General features: G+C 41.7%; 2 protein-coding genes across 4 annotated transcripts in view; one reads left to right on the forward strand and one right to left on the reverse strand.

Moving 5' to 3' along the window:
- The window catches only part of pde5ab (phosphodiesterase 5A, cGMP-specific, b), an 82,982-nt gene extending 72,908 nt beyond the window's left edge, over window positions 1-10,074 (forward strand). For all 3 annotated transcript variants that reach the window (XM_035148191.2, XM_035148189.2, XM_035148190.2), the window contains exons 17-22: window positions 750-850; window positions 1,443-1,520; window positions 2,101-2,164; window positions 5,548-5,622; window positions 5,781-5,864; window positions 6,054-10,074. In XM_035148191.2, the coding sequence (XP_035004082.1) occupies window positions 750-850; window positions 1,443-1,520; window positions 2,101-2,164; window positions 5,548-5,622; window positions 5,781-5,864; window positions 6,054-6,173 (522 nt within the window). In that variant the 3' untranslated portion in view covers window positions 6,174-10,074. The remainder of the gene's footprint in view (window positions 1-749; window positions 851-1,442; window positions 1,521-2,100; window positions 2,165-5,547; window positions 5,623-5,780; window positions 5,865-6,053) is intronic.
- Window positions 10,075-10,198: 124 nt separating this feature from the next.
- On the reverse strand, window positions 10,199-12,883 carry mad2l1 (MAD2 mitotic arrest deficient-like 1 (yeast)). The gene is made up of 5 exons (XM_035148295.1): window positions 12,708-12,883; window positions 11,725-11,871; window positions 11,166-11,286; window positions 10,814-10,917; window positions 10,199-10,683 (listed from the first exon to the last, which is right to left on the reverse strand). Exons 1-5 carry the CDS (start codon window positions 12,769-12,771, stop codon window positions 10,511-10,513), a joined length of 609 nt encoding a protein of 202 aa, XP_035004186.1. The 5' UTR covers window positions 12,772-12,883; the 3' UTR covers window positions 10,199-10,510.
- Window positions 12,884-22,867: the final 9,984 nt, after the last annotated feature.

The following is a 22,867-nucleotide window of genomic DNA, read 5'->3' on the forward strand; positions in this document are numbered from 1 at the left end:
CATAAAACTAATCTGGCAGAAACAACATCTTCAAAGTGGGTCACAGTTCAAATCAGTTCAACCTCAGGTAGTCAGCGCTCTCTCCACAGGAAAGCAATAGCTTGATATTGGCTGTTGACGGGGCCCTAATGCTGTTGCCTGCTTGCTGCAGATTTATTATGCCCCTTCTGCTCATTTTCCAGCTGCTAGCCCGAGCCTACCACGGAACACTCTGGTCGCCCAATAAAACACAGTTACTTACAGCCTGCTCTGATCTTTATGGCCTCAAAACAAACTACACACACTCCCGACTCCACAGCACCACTTAACCTCACTGGTGCTGGACACTTTTAACACACAGACACACACACACACACCTTGTCGCAGACCTTGTCGCAGGCAGGGTGATAATCACACACTCTGAAAAGCACTTGAAATGGACGGTACGTGAAATGATGTGTCAACACGCATGCATATGACCACTCAAGACATGTGGACTGGATTCGGTTGTTAGATTGATTTTGGCGTGCGAGAAACTTCTGTCTGGCGTTGTCATAGCAACCCATGGTCGTCTATCACAGTGCATACTGCGGTCAAGCGCATAGCATTTACTCCTCAGAGGGTAGCCATCTCACTCTCCATACTTTATTACACAAACACTGGGGAACTTTCACGTGTGTACTCTGTATGAGTGTAAATCATTGAATAACACGCAGGGCCGTTTCTGAGCTCACAGATTTTTCTCTGCTTCTTTCTCTCTGTCTCTCCAGGGAAACCAGATCCTAAGCGGTCTCTCCCTGGACGAGTACAAGGCCACTCTGAAGATGATCGAGAGGGCTATTCTGGCCACCGACTTGGCCCTGTACATGAAGTAGGTACCAAATGTCAAGCCCAGATGGAAATCTGACTGGAGAGGGATGGAGAGGGGGGGGTTGAAGAGGAAAAGTCAATTTAGGCAGCGCAGGGGAAGATTAGGGAGGTTATCGACTAGTATTTCCAACAGGGGGTAGTTCAGAAAAGTAAAGCAAAGCAGACTCATCTTGTCATTGTAGGGCGTTGAAAGTCATTGATGTCTCTTAGACTGATTTCAAGTGTTTTTGCTATTCTGGAAAAAGTAATTAATGGGTTATATTCAGGTGTCATTTTGTGGATATTTTGTTGGCTGTATTTTTGGAGTAAGAAAGGGAGAAATTAAACAAAAACATACACTGCAATGTTGTCAGTAACTTCAAAATCTTCAAAACTTTAAGCTAACTCTTAGTAAAATCCCAAAGAGATTTTAGGCTTATTGTCTACCTCAGACTTTTAATGTGGGCTTTAATAAAAATTACATTTGCTAAATTACAGTTAATTTAATTAATTAATTCTGCCGGCAATTTGATTATTTTTCAAATTTCAGAGTTTACGTTATCCTTTCAAGAACGTGTTGTGTCTCATATGTGTGTATATGTGTGTGTTGTCAGGAGGCGAGGGGAGTTCTTTGAGCTCACCAAGAACAGCCAGTTTGTTTGGGAGGACGAACATCACAGAGATTTACTGAGGTGAGTATGAGGACCTGGTCACACATACGCAAATGCAAATAAAACAATAACTTCCTGGTACGCTGCTAATCCGCAGCATGGCTTCGCGTGGAGTTCATAAACTAAGCTCCATATAAGCTGTGGGAGCTGTATGTCGAGAAGCAGCACTTGGCTGTTGTTCTTCCATAAAAAGTTCCAAGACGAAACTAGTGTTGCCAAATATTTACAGAAAGCAGCTAAACCCTGCTCCAAAAGTTGCTAGGTTGCGTCGGAAGCAAATTTTGGCATATTATTGACATGACAATCAGCATGTAAATATTGTTTTAAACTATAAATCAAGCTAAACTTAACTGACTGTAACTACTTTATTAGCCACTTGCTATTGTCAAGATGCATCTTAATCTGCCGCAGCTTTCTAAATATTTTTTATGAGGGTTGTTGAATAGTCTTTAGGTGCTGGACTAAATTCACACATGTAGACTCCTTGAATTGTTTGAAAAGTTCTCGGTTGGTGACTTTTAAAAGCTGCCAAACATGTTAACTGATCCCCTTGTTGTGGGTCTGTGAAGATCAGCATGTGTCAATGTGTCTCCCCCTTCAGGTCAATGCTGATGACTGCATGTGACATCTCGGCCATCACCAAGCCCTGGCCGGTGCAGAAGAGGGTAAAGAAAACCAGATCTCTTTACAGACTGTGTGTGTGTGCGTGCGTGTGCGTGCATGTGGGCGTTTGTGCCTTTTCCCTGCAGCTTTTTGGCCAATTTACAATTTTTCTCTCTTTGTGTTTTCCTCTGATTTCTGTAGCTACTTTCTAACAGCTTCTCTTTCTCCTTGATCAGAAGTCATACAATGCAGTTCCTCCTCATACACAATAGAAAACAATGAGATAATCAGTGGCCTTAAAGCATCGCATGTATGAGGCATTCATACATCTGCTCTCTCTTTATGACTGGGCTGCATATTGTCACATCAGTTATTGTTGTCAACTTGAGTTATAATTTATACATACATCATAAATTCATTTTTTTTAAATGTTATGTGCGATGTTAAACTTATTCAAGCTCCAGGGATTTTTTTTTTCACTTTCTTTAATATTCTGAAATATGTCGTTTTTCAACAGTTTCCTTGATTTCTCAGAGAATAACTTTTGGATCTTTATGAAAAATAGTTGGGTGTGTGCGATTTGGTGCAAATCTAAATAAGACTCTGTATCTAGTGATTGTGGTTTCCTCAGGGGACTGTTGAGCCTTGGCAGAGGTGTGGACTCTACTGAGTACTATTTGAGTTTACTTCTTAACTCCCTGCTATTACAGCTCTCTGCTTGCTCACACACACACACACACTCATTGTTCTCCTCACCCGTCGTGGAGCTGTGTCCCCATCGCCTCATCTCCCGGGTGACCTTCGTTAGTCTGCACCTCATTATGAGCCCCGTGCACGGTGGAGAGTGCTTCAGCTGTACATGTGTGTGTATGTGCGGTTGTGTTCATTGGCAAGTGAGCGCTCATTAATGAGAGCCGTCCTCAGATGACACCTCTAAAAACATTCACAGCTGTAAACGTGCGCACACATGCAAATAGGTCCTCACTTAAACACACTTACACAAGCATCTCATCTGGATCTCATTAAACGTACTATAAGGATTTTTTTTACTGGTTTTGAGACGGTCTCATTTTATTATTGCTGTGTCTTTGTGACCTACAACAGCAGAAGGAGACAATCGGGTAGAAAACTGACTTTTTCTAAAAACTATTTTTGATGTCTGTGGTCGGGTCGGACGAAGCGATTTACAACAGGGTTAGGGTTAGTGTAGGAACCTTACCAAACAAAGATATAACATTCTCATATTACACATACAAATCATACAGCAACAAAAAGATACATTACCTCATCGCGCACATCCTGCAAACAGCTTTTGACTGTCCTGTAGCCCCGCCCTGATTGAACCAATCCGCTGTCAATGTGGTTCACCTGGCCTGGGGGTTGAGGTCCTTTAAAAGCTCGGGATCAGGAGAAAGTTTTTCTGTGAAATCAACCTGGCATTTTTTTTAATTGTGCATTGAGTTTGTGTCTTGTGTTAATAAATCCCATGGTTGTGCTTGTTTCGAAGGTTTTTCTATACTTCGTTTGACTTTCAGTTTGAATAGGATTTGACTCGGTCTTGAGATAAGACGGCTCGGTGTAAGGATCCGTGTGCTCTCTCAAGTCCTTCACTTTCTGGAGCTTTGTCTGCTTCTCAGGAATTAGAATGAGGAGGCATCAGCTGCTGCATAAACACTCCATTGTTTCTGTGGCAACTGCCATGGATTTGTTTTTTAATGTGGATAGCTGATGAATGACTAAATTACATAAGCAATGTGTTATGCATAGAAATACTAACTTTTAAAGTTAACCATTTTTTTCAATTTCGATCTTTTTAATTGCTTTGTCCCAGTTTTCTTATTAGTTTCTTTAGCAGATAGTCATCATATTCTGAAATTGTAACTTGTACAATGTCATCAAATTATAATCCCTTTCATATGACATGTTAGTAATTGGCTTTATATCTTTTATATTTTACTTGTATATTTTATATAATTCTGTCCTTTTCTTTAAAAATGGATGAAATTGTGGAAATGTTGACTCCACGTTTTGATATCACACCAAACCTATAGTCTCAGTTCAAAGTTAATTAGTTAGAGTATATTTTTTTACCCACCAAGTAGTTGTCGTAGATCTGGCAACAAGCATCATTCCTCCTGCAAATATATCCTAATTTATAGCTCTTAAGAGAAATGGAATACTGGACTATTCTCTCGAGATTCTTGTCTTGATTTAGATTCCTTTCGATGACCAATGAGCCAAACAGTGCTTGACCAGACTGATCATGAACAGGCACCATCCAAAATCAACAGATAAACGTTCAGGAATCCAGTTTGTCTGTCTGGCTGTTGCTGGAAGTCTTATCAAACAATATCTGGCCAAGTTATTTTCACACGGAGCTGACCTACTCCGCTATGTGCACATAAAAAACGTTGGTATTTTGAATGACATGAGGTTAAGTAAATAAAGACAAAGTTACTTAGCCTCGCCTGTTAACGTTTGCCTCGTGATGGGTTTAGTCAGCTATAATAAGCTCGCTCTCTGCCTGAGTCCCCCCGCCCCCTGCACGTCCTTAGTGCTGAGCCTTGATTGCAGTCTCAATCAATGAGCTGCACATTGCTTCAACACACACGTACACACAAAGTGATACTGATTGGAGCCTGAGGCTGCAGTCAGACCTCATTTACCTCTCTGCACACACACGGAGAGCATTAACTTAGTGGGGCTGCCACTGCCAGACCTCTCCCGCTTTCTCTTTGGTTTGTACTTCACGCTTAATATACTGACTTGTACCTTCAATTACAGTCCTCCTTTCTTGCTGTTTCCTACATCCTGTTGTTTTTGCTTGTTTACTCAATCTGTTGCCTTTCAATCTTACCTGCCTTTGAAAATACAGTATATGTTTAGTCTTTTCCAGACATTTCAGAATATTAAAGGTTGACACTGTTGATTCTGGCAGCAGCAGACGTATTTTGTTGTCTCCATGGCGTGATGTCCCAACTGTATTCCCAAGCTCAGCCTTGTGAGGAGTTCATTAAAATACATCCACTGAAATTTAAACTGCCACAAATATGCCAGAGTTTCTGAGGTTAAGTACAAAGACAGAGCAGAGCTTTGATTTGCAAAGCTAAAATGTCTTGGACTTACATCCAAATCAAACTGGGGATTTGATACAGACGATGACAGAGAAAACTGAAAGCTTGGTTTGAAAAGTAAAGCCTCGATAGACTTTGTGTTTAACCTCAATAGTTTAACATCAATAGTTGGGCTCACATAAAGATGTAAAAAGAAATCCTTGCCAATTTCTTGTACTAAAATGTGATTGGAAACAAAAGGGATTTTTTTATACAAGTATATTCATGTATTTTGCTTTTTGTCATGATCTTTTCCCCCCACCTGAAAGAACACATCTGTTTTAGGTTAAAGATTCTTTATATAACTTGTCTTTCTCTTCCCCGTAATGCAGATTGCAGAGCTGGTGGCCACTGAGTTCTTTGAACAGGGGGATAAGGAGAGACAAGAGCTAAACATTGAACCGATTGTAAGTATTGTCACTTCAGGAGATACTGTATTTTGTGTGATATGGGACGGAATCTCTTCTAAACAGTACAACATATGCTGTGGTGTGCCTCAGGGATCTGTTTTGAGTCCTCTTGTCTTTAACTCTTTACGTGTTTTGTTTCCACCCCTTCACTTTAGGACCTGATGAATCGTGAGAAGAGAGATAAGATACCCAGCATGCAAGTGTCCTTCATTGATGCCATTTGCACTCAACTATATGAGGTAATTGGAAAAGCAAAAAGAAATGGTGGACGTTCACCTTTTTATCATTCTCGAGTTAGAAAGACACTGTCAGTAGGTCTTTCATTGGGAAGAAATGTGAATCGAGAAGTTAAATTAATTCCATTGTATTGAAAAACAACCCTCATTTATCTTCCTGTTTCAAATGAATTGTATTTGTCACTGTCACAGACTTTGGCTGGCATGTCCGAGTGTTGCTCCCCCTTGTTGGAAGGATGCCAGAAGAACCGGCAGCACTGGAAGCATTTGGCTGAGGATTGCGAGAAGGAACTGGTCAACGGCTTGGTGTGATCCCGAAGCCAGTTTGGCTTTTCAACCTACACTAATTTCCAGGGCTTTCCCTGTTCAACCTGGTCTCACAAAGTTTCATGAAATTAGCATGATATACATATATACACATGAAAGATCAAATATCCTTTGTGAATGGAAAGTGACCATTACATTTTTTAGATTATGTTGTGGGGAAAGAAAACTCTAGATTTTGATAATGAAAGGGCAGATTCACCTGCATTCAACTTTCGAAATCTTGGAGCAGCTTCAGGTCCCAAGTTGTGTCGAAGGGTTCGATAAGACTTTTTTCTGTCTACTTAGTTATTTTCATAGGTAGGTCCATCCTTCCATTTTGCAATAATGAGGTTTCACTCACCAAGTTCCTCATTCGGATCTGGGAATACAACATACTAACTGGGGAAGGCAGCTAGCACTGGTGCTAACTTGCTTCATTAGGAAATATAGAACCAATATACATTCAGAACTTACCTGGTAGTGATACCGTTTCTCACTTCTCCGAGACATCTCTGTTTTATGTTCTGTCTGTATAGAAGTTGAATCGCACAACTCCAGGTGTACACGTGGCGACAACGTGTTTGTCCTCCATTTCCGATCTTTGACGTCACAACACAGCATCACGCACATTTTTTCAAATCAGAAGTGTGGGAACATTTTGGTCATATTCCCAAAATTTTTGCGAGCATTTAGACATCAATTACTGTATTGCTACACGAGGAGACAGACATTGTTGTCCATAGAGCCTGACTGCAGATGGCCCATGTTTTCTTCCCAGATCTCAACTTTACTGAGTGCATATAAGAAATGGTCCGACCTATGAAAATAAGAGCCAGGCTGTAATACCCCTTGTTTAATACCTCTAACAAATTCCTGCAGTTGTTAAACTCTCACGACAATGAGTGTGTGAGAATGACATGCTTCATTTCCTCAAGCTTTGTGAGACCCCTCTTCTTGTCGTCACTATTCACTCACCAGAGACAATAACAGAGTCAGCACTAAGCTATATTTATTACAATAGCCATTTTTATTTTTGCACAGAGTGGCTTTCATCTTGAAGTCTCACACACACTATCTCTCACGGGTAGTGAACCTTAGCGGCGCACTGAATGGTGAGACATAGATCCTCAGGGATCAGCACCATTCCAGTGGGCTACAGATATTTACTATATACTTTACAGAGTGTCACAATATTCTGATAAGCTTGTTCCATTATGTCTTTAATCACAGCAGACACACTACAAGGGTTTGAGTCTTTTGTATCGTTTTTTTTTTTCACTCATTGTCTTAACTATTGCATATTTATTTTTGTTTTATATATTTATTAGAGTTTCTATATTGTAAGGTCATCCATTTGTCAAGAGCACACGATTCTTTATATAAGAAATGTAGTTTTCATACTTAAAAATCCCATCTCTGCTTTTTTGAAGGATCTTTCTTAGGAACAACTCTTTGCAGATGACATTTTGAAATGTACTGTACTGTGTTATTTGATTTCTACTTCTTTTTTTTTTAATGTAAAATAGCCAAAGACTAGGCCCGCAATTTCAAATGGAAATTGGTCTAGATTCTTCCACTGCCTTGTTGTGATAAAATAGGACCAATTCACAATTTCAAAAAAAAAAGTATATATATTTTATTTGTCCACATCTCTCTGATTCCATTAATGCCTTTCCCTGAAAAAAAAAAGGATGTTTTTTACGTCCTGTTTTTATAACTGAATGATGGAGCATCGTTCAGATGGAGGACAGTTGTAATTCAGTACTTTGATGACACTTGCATTTGAGCCAGCGGGGAAACATTGAGTGAACTTTAAAAAAAACCAACAAACAGCACAGAGGTGTCATAATTCCTATTTGCAGAAAATCCGACTCGCTGTTCGGCAAACACACAGTGACATCAATTTACAAAGACATTATTACATTATTAATCTTTAAATTCATTTGATTCAATTAGGGTACAAGAGTTTCACTGAAGGTTAAACAGACTGGCTCATAAGGTTTCTCTTGAATTTGATAGGACGTTCACGCACATCGAATATTTCTGAATGTATCGGGGCTACAGTTTATGCTGACACGCTAGAAATCCCACTCGGTCATGTGCAGCAGAAACCACTGCTGTCTGATGGTTCTGCTATATTACCGATCTGTGCAGTGGTTCCCAACCTAATGATCAGGACCCTCCCACCACCACCCCACCCCCAGGGGTCCCACGATTAATACGAGGGCAAAGATGGATGGAATAGAAAAACAATTGTTGTCTAAAGCAGAACATTTTTCTCCGATTTTTTGCCTTTGTCGTGTGAAATACGTGTTTCAACAAATCCTTCAAATTCACCCATATTTGTAGAAGAAAAAAAAATCACTCCTTGGTGGAACAGCTGTCTTGAATGTCCACACGTGGACTGAGAGCTTTTTGGTACAAACAAAAACAAACCTGTTTTTCAGCAAACCCATTTTCATCGTAACAAAAGAAGCCAAAGTTCTCATATGTGGCATTTAAGAGCTTTGAAGAAATATTTAAATTGGGAATAATTTAGGGGTGCATGATATTATCGGGGCTGATAGAGGGAGAAAGATTTAAGCAAATAATTCCAATGATGTTTCTATGTCAGGGAAAAAAGATTGCAAGTTTTAATACAACAAATCTTATGTCACCTGAAAGGTCGTCATGTCAGCTCAGCTGTATGGAAGAAACACAAAGCAGCTGTAAAAGAAGAAACGGACCACGGATTTGTCCATTCAACAGGCATTTGAAAACTGCAAGAGGTTTACTAGAGACAGTGGAAAGGCTAAAGCAGTCCACGACAAAATCGGTTATATCATCTATCTATCCATCAATCCAAAGTTCCTATCGGTTATCAGTGTCACCCATGAGAAGCAGAGAATTATTGGTGTTCTGTATCAGTTGAAAAAATCCAAATCGTTAAATCATTATAATTATAATTTAACAAGACTAATCAGCTACTCAATTTCAACTTTGTGTATTTAATAGTTTTCCAACGAGACATAAACCATTTGATACGTTGCGTTTCTAGGATCTGCTGAAGTCCACACTCACCAACCTGTGGTGAGCTTGTTTCATTTGAAGGGGCCGCAGATGAAAAAGGTTGGGAGCCACTGCCACACAGAGAAGGAGAATAGTGCAAGCAGCAGAGTTCTGCCCATCTGGAAGGGACTTCACTGAACAACCTGCATCAAAAATGCCCCCCCCCCCCTGTGTTTCTGCTCGGTGATAAGCAGCACAGGGTTTCTGCTGGATATGTACCAGTGGATAACAGCGTGTCAGCAGAGCTCTAACCACTCAAACACAGGATTTCACCTTCTGTTTTGAAACGTAGATCCTGAGTTGAATTTTTTTTTCATTACCATTTTTTGTTCTGCATAGAAAGGGAATGAGGTTTCATAATGGAGGAGACGTCTGTCATCAGTCCATCACTTTACTGCTCTGTACGCACAACAGGTGCCACCCATGTGCATTTTTACTAACAGCAACAAACAGGCCCTACAGCCTGGTTTTCACTAAAGCACTTTTGTAGACGCACATGCTCAGAAAGCTTGTTTGTATCTGTGGTTGTTTTGTACTTAGTCTGCAGGAGTGGGGTACATGTGCCTGTCACCTGACCTCTGAGCTCGTACGTGAAGATTTCCTCACTGCTTCAGTCTCTGGCTTGTTTCAGAGAAGTTTGCTTCCCTCCTTGTTTTGTTGCATGTACACGAGAGGGCATTACACCAGAGAGGTTTTTTTTAAATAAAAGACAAAGACTTGAGTTGTCTACTGCAGGTGAGAGAATCTAATATGCTGATATGGTACTGTGATGAAGGAGGTGTTCCACATCTGCAACTGTCGACACCACTGAACACTGTGAGCCAAGTAAATGGTTTGTCCCATTAAAGAATAATGCTTATTCTCTGTGTATTGTTGTGTAACTCAGCACACTACGAAGACACAACTCCGGACTGTTTGTGTTGCACTGCCACCTTGTGGTCAAAAGCTATAATACCATGAAGAACCTGGACGATAGACCCAAATCATATGGATTTTTTATTACATTTTATAAAAGTTGTACATAGAAATCACTAGCTTCTAAAATAGAGCTTGACAAGTTGAGAGTAAGAGGAAACAACATTGGAGAAATCAGACAAACCACTTTTTAGGGTAATATTTACATCAGAAAAGACTGAGGAGCTCGTCTACACGTTCCTGTCACGAAGGAGACGAGGTGAAGTTCCGAGAGAGGAAGCAGGAGACGACAGTGAGATAGGACAGGGCAATGTAAAAAAAATCTACTGTTTTCTATAAAGGACACTGGTTGGTGCTTCACGCAGCTTCATGGCGGACGTTTAAACGGCCTCGCTCCTCTTGTAAGCTACCATGCTATTCACTTTGTGGATGGAGGTGGTGAAGGAACGTAAGCGCACTTCCTCCGATTGGTCGATTATGTGAGGTCCCGACTCCTCCCACATGTCCGGCACCACCAGGTCTTTGTCCGTGTAGACCAGGAGGTCAAACGCACCTGGGAGAGGAGGTCGAGGGCCAGAGGGTGAAAAGGATTAGTCCATTGATATTTACATGCCCACAATCTAAAATTAGAGGAATCAATAAGGTGAAAACATCTGTTGGTAGATAACCACAGGGTTACTCACATGGCGTCTCCAGCAGCGGCAAGAAAGAAACGGTGGCTGTTATCTGTCTGATGATGGAGCGGATCTCGTCATGAATGGTCTTAATGGACTTCTCTCTGGGAGCACTGGGAAACACAGGGGGAGCTCGGTTTAAAAAACATTATCTGAGGAACTGTGGCCACCATGAACACATGGGCCTGTCAGACTGTGTTCATTAAGAAATTCAGAGTAATTATGCTTTTAAATGTTACAAATCCATATTAATTTATGATTATTTGTCATATAAACTCAAGAGAAGACTAAAATTCTGTTCCATCCGTTTAGAGGAGGCTGTTAGTTAAACCACAGCGCCTGAAACCGTAGAGGAGCTGACCTGCTCTCCTTGGCTGACTTGTCGCACTCGATGTCAAACTGCCATCTCTCCAGCACCTCGTTGGTTTCCAGGCACGTGATCACCAACACCAGCTTCTGCACCGTGCACTCAAACAGCCAGTCTGCGACACAGAGAGACACACAATCACTGAACACTCTCAATGGCATCTAATGGAGAACTGTCCCAGATAAAAACAGTCAAAGATACACATTCGTTTCCGAAGTTTACTTTTTCCCCCTACTATGACATCTTATAGAGGGGATTAATATTAAATAATAAACTTTATTCAAACATTGTTAAATGAAGCCATAGTTTCAACCTTTATTGGGTAACTACACATTTGATTTCACTATAGGAATTATGTATAACTCCTTATTCTCTTTCATAAGATCCCCCATAGCATAATTAACTTCAACTCAAAGTGACTGAACTCAGTTTCTCTCATGTTTTTGTTCTTGGCCCTTACAATGAAATTCCTCTGGGGAAAAATTGATAAATAATAATAATAATGGGGCTTTTGAAAATCAAGCCAAAAGAAAAGCCCTGACTCTGACGTTACCTTTGAGCTGAGACACCACGTTGGTCAGGTAGTCCTTCAGTTTGTGGTCAGTGGTGAGCTGAAGGCTCATGTCGTAATGGGTGACTCTGGTGAATGTCTCGGCTGGATAGATGCCTCGCTGGTACAGGATGCTGTTGATGCCGAAAGCTGTGGTGGAAAGAACGAATCAACGGGGGATTAACATGACGGAATACATAAACAGAGACAGTTACAAATAGGGCAAGGGTCATTGTGGTCGATAAGAGGCGTCCCTTCGCCTCCTTATTTAAAGTGTCAAACTCCTTATCCTCTTTTAAAGACACATTTTTGAGTTGAGTTTTCTCCTAGTTCTTATCTTACAGACTAATTAATCATTTTACGAGGATTTATTTGATCTCGTTTCTACTCTTTTCTCATGTGTAGCTTTTTCTTTTATTCCTCTATCTGTGCTTATTTGCTGTGTGATCTTCAAACTGCATTTAAATTGTTTCCTTTTAATGTTTCCTCATGTTTGCATTGTTGTCTTGCAGAGCACCGTATAGCTGTGTTCTCAGAGGTGCTATACAAATGAAGTTTATCCTTATTTATTATTTTGTTTAACTATATGTCACATGAAGCATTCTAGCTTTTCTGAACGAGACAGTGAATCGTTAATGTTGGTTAATGATACTCGGAATGGTGTTTCATTCTTCACGAGTGAGCTCCCCGGTGGGCGGTGCACACGACGGTGACAGTTTAAATGTGAACTAACGCAAACCGACTGTGGTTGGTTGTGAGCTGCAATAAAGAGAGTGAAAATACAGAGTGTGGAAATACAGAGTATGAATATAAAGAGTATGAATATAAAGAGAGTAGCAGAAGATGGAGGCTCCGTGTTTTCTCCTCGGTGTTCAGTGGAGCTCCGCCTGAAGCTACATGTAGCATTAGCTCCGACTGGCTGCGTGTCCGCGGCTTCACCACGAACCGTCGCTTAAATCCCAGACACCAAACCCGTGCATACTCACAGAAGAACTCGGCCACCAGCTCGGCGCTTCCCTTCAGAGTGATGCCTTTCAACGTGCTCGTCATGTTTCCTCACGCTTCTGCTGGAACTCTGCACAATGAAGCTCTTGCTGTGTTTTTTTCCAGTCTCTCCTTCAACTACCCGCCGCCCAGTTTGAATTCTGTCAGCTGACCGACGCTGCGCATGCGTACAGGGTTCCGGCGCATGGTTGATGACGTAATTAGCTGCGCTTACAAGTATTTGGCACTAGAGGGCAGTATAAGTCAAAGTCATACCACCCTCTTCTTCAAGATTCAAGATTCAAGATTCAAGACTTTATTGCCATGTGCACATCAATTACATTTAGCAGACGCTGGCAATGGAAGTACTTTTAATGTACTGTTTTAGTCGTTCTATCTACTATCTCTCTATATGGTATGTTGATTTTTAAGTACTTTAAAATTAACCTTTTATTTTGTACTTGCTAGACACCAAATCCAAAAATAAAACACTTTCATTTTTCTTATGTTTAAGAATCACCTCAGTGAATATGGATATGGTCAAATACTCAGAGAACTCTATGAAAGCTATGAAGACTGTGCTGCGATGCACGACCTTCCTGACCTCACGATACTGACATTAGAGCATCTTTAAATGAAGGTAGTGCTTTGAAACACCTTAAATACTCAAAATTGTTGTCCTTGTTTTTCTATCTATCTATCTATCTATCTATCTATCTATCTATCTATCTATCTATTTCAAACAACGAAGACACACACCACTCCTTCATATCTGTTTTGGATAGAGAAATACATTTTGCTCAATAACAGTAAAAAAACAAGGTTTCAATTTCCCATTAATGACACACACCAAAAATGTGAAAAATTGTCTTTTAAAAACACTTAGAATAATATTTTAGTTCCGCCTCACACATAAATCCCCATTTGTCCGTGTATCCGTCACCTGCGTGTGCTATAAAGCTGGAAACCCCGCTGCCTCCCCACCAGCTGAGGGAAGCGGTGACTGTAAAACCCCAGTGCAGTGAAGTCATCGTACAGAACATCTTTCACAGCCTTCCTCTCGCTCTTTGACAGTTTATTTTTCCTTTACCACAGGCACGCTGCCATTCATCACTGGCCCCCTCAAAAAGCCCCATGAACACCAACATAAAGGGAAACGGCCAAGCCCCCCCACGTGGGACTCCAGGAGGCACAGAGCTGAGTTACGCCGAGGACGTTCAAACAACCTCAGTTATAAAGCATCCAACACCCTTCTATATTAACAGGGGAGGTGCTGTCTACTTCCAAAACACACAAATACAGTTTACATGACAAGGTTTTAGTAACTGGTTTCAATCTGCCGCATTTGGGTGGAGACCTTTGGTTGTTCAAAGAGATAAACGTTGTAATATGAGTAATAAATCTAAATCCCATCATTCCGCGTGCTTTGGGGAAAACTTCGCAGTTCATATTCTTTCGATGCGTGAGATTTAAGTTAGTGTGTTTTGAATCATACAAGCCGGGTAACACACAGCGGCGAACACAACTTACTCAACAGAGGGTCGTGCAAAGTCAAACCCCTGGAAGAGTCGTCGGTTGGTTTGTGGTCACTCTCAACCGCAGGCCTGGCTGTGGGATGGAGAGCCGAGCGTTTACGACACTGACTCTGATCCCAGTGTCACTTTGACAAGTCTCTGCTGGTCTGAACTAGCAGCTCCACTCCGCTTTATATCGACAGACCTCAGCACCGCCACAGTCGTGCTTCATAACAGAGACTGTGGGCGCTGGCATCGGGCCCCGCTCACAGAAAAGCCTCTCTATCTGTCTGGCATCATGAAAGTGATATACGCTCTGCTTGTAAATTATTCGGTGAAGTTTCTTTTTTAAACCTCAATGCTGCACAGGAGAGGTGAAGAATGTGGCAGAGAAACCAAATGATACCGACCTTTCTTTTAACTGTAGCACGCGCAAAGGTGAAGCAAATATCACGGGTCGAAGCAGAGGTTTGATTCACCTCCTCACTCATGCTGATTGGATTTAGTGCGAGGGTTAGCCACTGATGGATTCAGGTGTGTGTCACCGTGCATCAACACCCTCAGACGAGCTCACCTTCACACTAAATGGTGGCCTATCGGTTGGGAGTGCTTTTGTGTGTGTGACATTTGCTGAGCCAGTAGGTGGGTTGGTGAAGGACTTGATCTGCCGCCTGCTGCAGGGCTAGAGTTTAAAGGTAGAGTCTAAACAATACATCCATCAAGTCGGACACTTTGTACTTCTCTTATTTTCAGTGAGACGAAAAACAACGGCCGATCTCGCTGCATTTGCTTTTTGGATGCAGATGAAATGAATGCTTTGGAAATCCCCACGCACAAAGCACAAAAACAATTTCTGGAAGAAATTTCAACTTTAGTGTATAGTTACAGAGACTCGTAACTGTCAGGAGATGGAATCCATCACCCCCTCTTTGGGGAGAAATAAGCAGAGATAACTGTTTTTCTCCTTTAGGAATCACCACATGGGAAATACAAAATATGACAGCCATGAAATAACATGAAAGAAATAAAGAGGCAAAATCAGATACACACTGATGAATCCAATATAATTAAGTATTTTTTTAATTACAAGATAAGAGGTAGATATAGACATCTGAGCAAATTATCGTAAATATCAAGCATGTCTGATATTTAAGCTCTGACACGATCGGCTGTTCCCTTAGGTCCTCCTCCACCTCTCACAGTAGAACAGTGAAACTGGGCTGAGGTTGGCCTTTGTTAATATGCCAGTGGGTTTAATTCATTCAAACTTGTCAGCTGCTCCAGCAGTTTCACCGACTGACATTTGCCTCGTGTGCTTATTTGGCTCAACTCACACTAGAACGTGCAAAACACTCTCAGTCCTCACGCACAGGCTGGGAGGGGGGGGCGTGTCCGCGGCGTCAATGATCACATGCTGACCGCACAGAATATGATGAAGTGCCGTCCCTGTGCATTGTAATGAGGTGTTTGCTGCACATTCCTGTCCTGAAGGTGAAGGGTTTGTCCCACTTGGAGCTGACTGACTGCAGCGATGGGCGTGCATCGCTCCGCTGGCTGGAGCCGTGCCTCGTGTTCCTTGGCTCCCTGCACGCAACAGCTGGAGCTCTGCAAATTACTTTTCATGTCCCATTCACACGCAAACACACACACACACATTCCTGCAGACGCACAAACCAAATGTGGGCACATTGTATACACACACAAACTGTATGGAGGATGTTATTGTTCAAGATAAATCCATTTCTCTGTGTGTAAGTGGGTTTCTTGTCCATCTGCAGCCTTTGTGTCATCATGATGAGCAAATCCTTACACGTCTTTCACTAAGTGAAGTGAGGCCACGGCCCAGTTCACCAGTTTAAACCTTTTTAAAAGTGTTTCCTTGTAAAGTTCCGGCTTGTGTTTGTCTTATAAAGACATAAAGTTTCTTCCTTTCGCCACAGAGTTTATATGACGGCCCACGGCCCCATTAGACACTATCCAAACATGGAGGCCCCATCCTCGGACGGATCGCCCTCCAGAGTAAACAAGGTGTAATTGATGGTGGGTGGGATGAGAGTGCCTACAGTTACTCAGTCATTGTCAAGCCACCTGCACCACATCCACACACAGCGGCTCCTCCCTGCAAATGTACAGATCTCCCCCGAGGAACTGTTGGAGTCCAGAAATGTCTGCGAGCCGGAACATTAACAAACAGCACACGCACCAGCTGGGGAGGAGGGGAGGGGGTTTTACTGCCTTCCACAATGACACTGATGCAGTCTTAAAGCTCCACTATGCATTAGTACCCTTTAAATAATCTAGCTGGTGTCATCCAAACATGTCTGACATCCACAATACTCTTCCTGTAACTCTTGGATTGCAGTGTGCATTCTTTTTTGTGTTCAAGCAGCCCACAGATGACACTGTGATTGTGCACCAGCCCACACCTCTACATAAGGTGACGGGTGGGCGGATGTCATGCAAAAGCAATACTGAATTGTGGCTCCATTGCTTTGCCTTGCTTGTGACGAGTTCATCTTCATAAGCAATTCATAGCAATCTGAAAAAAAGCTGAAAAGTGCTTAAGAGAAAAAATGTAATAACTTCAAACTGAAAAGAAAGTACAGTAAAGTTTCATGCCAGCACTATAGCAGCAGCTGCTGCAGCCGGTCCCCGATCACTAGTGAGGCTCTAACCCTAACCTCTGGTTGGATGTTTTTCCAGTGCATCTGTTCACATTGTTTTATAACAGTTTTCCCGGGCTTCAGGAATGACTGCCTCTCCCAGACGGTAACCTGCCACGTTCCAGCCGAGTCTTTGTCTCATTGGGAGGAACAATTTGGAAAAGTCTTTTCTTGATCCAGTCTCCTACACAAAGAGCTCAGCCTGCTCCCCTCACTTTCAGACTCTGCTCTCCAGCCAGTTTGAACTTCACTGATCACTTCTTTAAAAAATGAACTTTAAAACCGTGTTCATGTCTTGAGTCTGGGCTTTCTGCCTCAGAGTCCAGCCAACTGAGAAACATAGTAAAAATAAATCTTCAAGATATCAAGTGATTTTATGTGTATCTGGCACTTTTGAAGTAAAAGTACCTTATTGACATTTGACATTTTAATTTGAACAAAAGCCTTTCTCCAAATACTGGAGGTCCAGACTCAGAACTGACAACTTGGACAACACACCTCCTGAAACTGACATGACTCAGCGATCAGCTTGATCACTTTTATAGTGAAGATATCACTTGGTGTGGGAACTTGATTGGTTTTGATTATACAGTAGCTGTGTCTCAATTCAGGGGCTGCTGTATTTGTTCACCGATTGCAAATGGTTTCGAAGGCTCCTCCAAATGCATCTGTTTTTCAAAGAGATAATGGCGCCGACAAGCGACGAGAAGACCAATGCTTGAGTATCAGGCTTCAACTCAACTGAACAGCTGATGGTACAACTGCAGCTCTGTTGCTAGGTAACATAATAAGGGCACGACGAGCTGGTTAGATCACGGAAATCCTCAGTAGAACAGATCGTCTCATTTTGGTTCAGCCTTCTGCGTCCACCTGGCCCACACAGGCCGCGTCCTTTCGAAGGATGCAGTCCCTGAATTTGGAAACAACTAGTATGTCACAGAGTGAAGTGTCCTGCCCCCACAAATCCTCTTCGGTTCAGCAGAGAGAGAGCACACATACCTGAAGCCTGCTGAATTAAATTCTGACACATCATCAAGTTACGTTAACGAATGAACATGAATTAGAAACGGCAGACGTGACCTGCTGCTGGCAACAGTTGTGTCTTTAACTGGCTTAAGCTAAAGTCAAAAATGAGAGGCTGGTGCCTGAAGGTTTTTTACATTACTCTGAGGAGAAAAGCGATAGAATATTTGATAAGAGATTCCTCAACATGGGAGCTCAGCAAATCTGTGCATGCAGGGGCCACTCAGGCCAAAAATGTTCTTTTGATTTGCACAAATTTATGTAGTTTGGTTATTTCTGGAACAATCACTGGTGCAGGTGTGGAGAGGTAAGGAAGTGAGCTGGACGCCGAAAATGGAGAGTTTGATGAGGTGGAAAGAAAAAAAGGAATGTAGGTATCCGAAGAGGCTGCATTTTGATCATACTGTCGGCGTAGGATGCAGCTTTTTTTCCGAATCGTTTATCCAACACATGCATAAAGTCTTCTCTGTCCACCCATCCCCACTTTCTCCCCCCACGTTCTGCTTAGCCGTCTCAACCCCTCTGCAACATGATCCCTCTGCTGCAAGGTTCCAGCCAGCCTCATCCTCAGCCACGTCGTGTCTTGACCTCGCCTTTTCTGTCCGCCTGCGCTCTTCCCTCTTGGCAACGGGGAAGCCAAGTTCATGCAGATCCATCAGGCAGCAGCTGTCTTTCATTCTATATGAACGAAAGTGTGTGTGTGTAGTTGTGCTTATATATTTGTGGGGACCATCTTGAGCCTAGACCTTCCGGAACGAGGACATTTTTGGAAAGCGAGGACATTTCGGCTTGTTTGAGGGTTGAGACTCGGTTTTAGGGTTGGAGTTAGGTTTAGGGTAAGGCATTTAGTTGTGATGGTTAAGGTTAATGAGTAATGGTAATGAGTGTCCTCACTTTGACAGAAGTACAAACGTGTGTGTGCTCTTCATTATATGGACTAAATGTGCTCATAAGAGTTGAAAAATGAGAAGCTCCAAAATAGGGAGGATTTAAAAAGCAGGTTCTGGGATCCTTCTCTGCAATTTTAAAGCTTGTGATGTGTCCAAACAAAGACAGAACTATAATGTTACTATGACAAGGAAATATTTAGTTCTCTGAGTTACGATTAGTAACAGCATTAGATTTAGATAAGGGTTAAAGGTTAAGGTTAGGTATTTGGCAGTAAGGGTCAGGGTTCGGGGTTAGGGGTCCACGTTGCTTAAAAACTATTTGCGCTGATGTCATCTGACCACGTCTATAAGTAGCAGGCAGAAGTGTTTGTACCTTTTCGGGAAAGGAAAGTCCAAGACGTTTAGTGTTTATCCTCAGAAACAAATCAGGCACACAGTGTAAGTAATTGCAGAGTAATTGTAGTGTTGTAGTTAGGCCAAAGTCAACGACTGTTCCCGCAAATATACCAGGATTAAAGTGTGAGTCTTTGTGTGCATGTTCCTACAACAGGCAGTGCAGTAGTGTCCTCTGCAACTGAGATGATTTGTCTTTGAGCCAACAGACCTGCAATTATATACTCTCCAGTTTCCAAGGTGTATTATCAAGGGCTGTGTGGAGTACTGCTCTGAAGATATTTCACTTATTTTCTTTTTTACAACGTCTCCCAAATATCTTTTTCCCATTTTGTCTTAATTTGCAAAGGCAACTGCTTGGATATTGTCTTCTCCTCGCCTCTTTTTCTCCCTATCCGAATGGGGCTCCTCAGTTCTACAGCTTGGTTACTGAAGGCTTTTCCACGAGCCCTGGTAATCATATTTCCCATGCATGCTCCTACTTTTATATCTGCGCTTCCGGGGGCTAACATAAGTGATTTATACATGCAGCCTTTCGGTTGTTGACGACCCAGACAAAGGACATACACATCTGTTGAGCACTGAGAGCATGGAAGGACAGGCAGAGGATGAATGCATGGGCAAAAAGAGGGATGGAAAGGGAGGAGGGGGTGCGGTTTGTGAAGAGGCAGAGCTCGGGACTTTGGACAATCAGGGTTTCTCAGCTCTTCTGGCACATCTGCCCTTCTTCTGTCCCTGCAGCGCTGATGCAATCGTGTGGGCACACAAACACACACTCACGAAAAGCTCAGTCAGCTGGCTCTGTTTAGCTCCGCTGCCTGCATGTGGATTACTGGATCTCCCATTGTGCTGCCATTATTTAATAGCAGCTTTGGTGCAACATGGAGGGATGTTCATGTGGCCGAGCTTCAAACAGCCAAAAGTGGCCAGTAACAGCAACCAAGGAAATCATGCTCCGAAGAAAATTCTTTAATAGCTTAATGTGTGCCATTTGCTGGATGCTGTTTTCCAAGGCTTGTAAAAGTCAAACAATGAATCCATAATCTTTTTTTTACAAAGTATGAAACTTAAACAAAACAACATTGTAAGTGAAATGAATTGCTTGTTAGATTTTGCTTGTTATTTGAGGTTTCGACAGTGTGATAAAGATGATCACAAACAAACCTTCTGCCAGTTTTCACCACGACATCACAGGACATAATGTAAAACATCTGGTCCCACTACTACACACAATTTTACCATTAGCTGCCCAAAAAAAAAGGATTTGACTGCTGACACGCTTAAACCACCAAGTTAATCTCGAGACATGCTGTAAGTAGTGTTTCCCATTAATAACTTAGACTGTGGCAGCTCGCCATAGTTTAATTTGTCTCATCACAGTTTCATAGTGAACTAAAATCTTTAATAACAGACGAGTGTTTACGCTTGTTATTGATTTATGTTACTGCTGCGGCTTTTGGCGCGGTCAATCATAACATTCTTCTCAATAAAATAAATCAATGTGATCATATTTCATCATGATCTCCACTCTAGTGTGGGGTACTACAGGGTTCTGTTCTGGGCCCAACTTTGTTTTCCCTTTATAAGGTTCCTTAAGGAAACATTATTAGTCAGTTGGAGTCTCCTATCACTGTTATGCAGATGAAATGCACTTTTAAACCAGATAATGTTCGGCCATCTGAGAAATTTAATAGAGTGTGTCATGGCTATTACAAAATGGTACTAATCTTTAGCCATGACCACCTAGCAGGCAAACTATAACCAATTATTGGTCCACTGGCAAGTAACGTTAAATAACTTTGTCTGTATGTATGTCTGCTTTAGCTAGTGCAGAATGCTGCTGCTCACATCTGGTAACATAATGCAGGAAATGTAAAAGCAAAAGGCTGATGTTGATGAGGCTGAAGTAAAAATACCAACATTTACCACAGAGGTTTCATAAAGTTCTGAAAACCCTAACTTAAATTACAATAACAATTCTAATAATGTTTTATTTCCCAAAATTTGTGAACTTTAAGAAAATTCAGACACTTGTGAATATCTCAAGAGGAGGGAGATTATATGAACTCTCCCTGTGAACATGCTACACACAACCCTGTTTGAAGGCAGCGATATTTGGCTCGTACTAGAATGTGCAAATACATGTCTTTCTATGTCGCAACATATGACAGCATGTTACAAAAATTCACAGACAAAAAAAGGATCTACGATATCTGTACGGAACTGATAACCAAAAATTAATAATTTAGAGATTCAAACAGCCAAAAGTGACATTGTATTCAGAGAACGTTTTTCTCAGTAGTTTCTTCTCAGCAAATAACATGTTTATAAGTAGCTAAACCTCTTCACAGAAATTCAGGACGTTAAACATTTTAAAATAGACATTAAACAAACCTAATGTTGGACCAAATCAAGTACAGGCTTACCTAAGTTTACCTAAAATGAATGCCAACCAAAACATGTGTTTATGCCCCATGTGTTTGTCTACACACACACACACACACACACACACACACACACACACACACACACACACACACACACACACACACACACACACACACACACACACACACACACACACACACACACACACACAGTCATGTTATCATTGCGGTGTTGTGTATCCAATGAGAGCGAGAGCCCAGCAGTGAAAAAGCTCTTTTCAACAGAGTTCATGTATGGTGAAAGAAAGTCAGTGTGCCATACAGAAACACTGCTCATTTATTTGTGTCAGAGCAACCTGGCTGACACATACACACATACACACGCACACACACACACTGCCTGCAGCCCCAAGCCCACCTCACACACCTCCAACTAGGACCAGCACGAGTTGGGGTGGCTAAAAATAGCTCGGGGTTCCACTCTGGGCTTCCTTTGTGTAGTTAGTAGGGACGTTATTAAAAAGAGGGGAGGTGTAATTACCCCTCAGCCCTGCACCCTCACCCCCAAACTGTCAGTCAGACTCTGGGCTGCACCACCAGGGCTTTACTGACCCACTTCTTTTCACTGTGTGAAAATACTGTCCATATTGTTATGGACTTTTGAAAGATTTATGATTTATCCTTCTGGATATTTCCAGTAATGGACTTTTTTGGGGTTCTTGTAATGGTGGATCTAGGATTTTATAAATTCCTGATTCAGTTAGGTGTACATTTAAGTCACTGCTTGTTTACCGTTAAGTCTATAGCTTTGAGCAAAGCCACATATCATTGGATATATTTGTTATATTGTTCCTTGTTCAAGCACATTGTATTCTTCCAAAAAATGAGAAAATAACAATTCTTATCACAATGCCATATCTACTGTTAGTATTGTTGGTAAGGGGCCAATCAGATTTGTATCTCTGTTGTTTGCTCCTTGTGTTTTTATTCTGTTTATTTTGTCCCCTTTTCTTTCATGGATGCACTTTGTTTGATAAAGTCCTCCTGTGCATCAACATCTGGGTCCTTCCCTGTCTCAAGTGTGACACATACGTGCAATTTTATTCCCTAAACCCTCTTTTTTTTTTATTTCTACAAAAACAATTGATATAAAGTACAGTGAGTATACAATAGAGCTTCACCTTGACCAACTCTCATCTTCTATAAACTGACATTTCCGCATTAAATGTCTTTTAAAGAGCTTATGGGGCTAAAAAGAAACTGGGGTGGACGTCACAGATCCCTCACTGTGA

The sequence above is a fragment of the Hippoglossus stenolepis genome, chromosome 23 (assembly GCF_022539355.2).
Source record: "Hippoglossus stenolepis isolate QCI-W04-F060 chromosome 23, HSTE1.2, whole genome shotgun sequence".
Lineage (NCBI taxonomy): Eukaryota > Metazoa > Chordata > Actinopteri > Pleuronectiformes > Pleuronectidae > Hippoglossus > Hippoglossus stenolepis.

Excerpts from the sequence above, each read along its gene's own strand:
- mad2l1 (XM_035148295.1), bottom strand. The coding sequence starts at position 12,771 with ATGACGAGCACGTTGAAAGGCATCACTCTGAAGGGAAGCGCCGAGCTG. Across the intron at positions 11,287-11,724 it reads CGTGGTGTCTCAGCTCAAAG|ACTGGCTGTTTGAGTGCACG; the intron begins GTAACGTCAGAG and ends TCTGTGTCGCAG. Across the intron at positions 10,684-10,813 it reads GCCGCTGCTGGAGACGCCAT|GTGCGTTTGACCTCCTGGTC; the intron begins GTGAGTAACCCT and ends CTCCTCTCCCAG.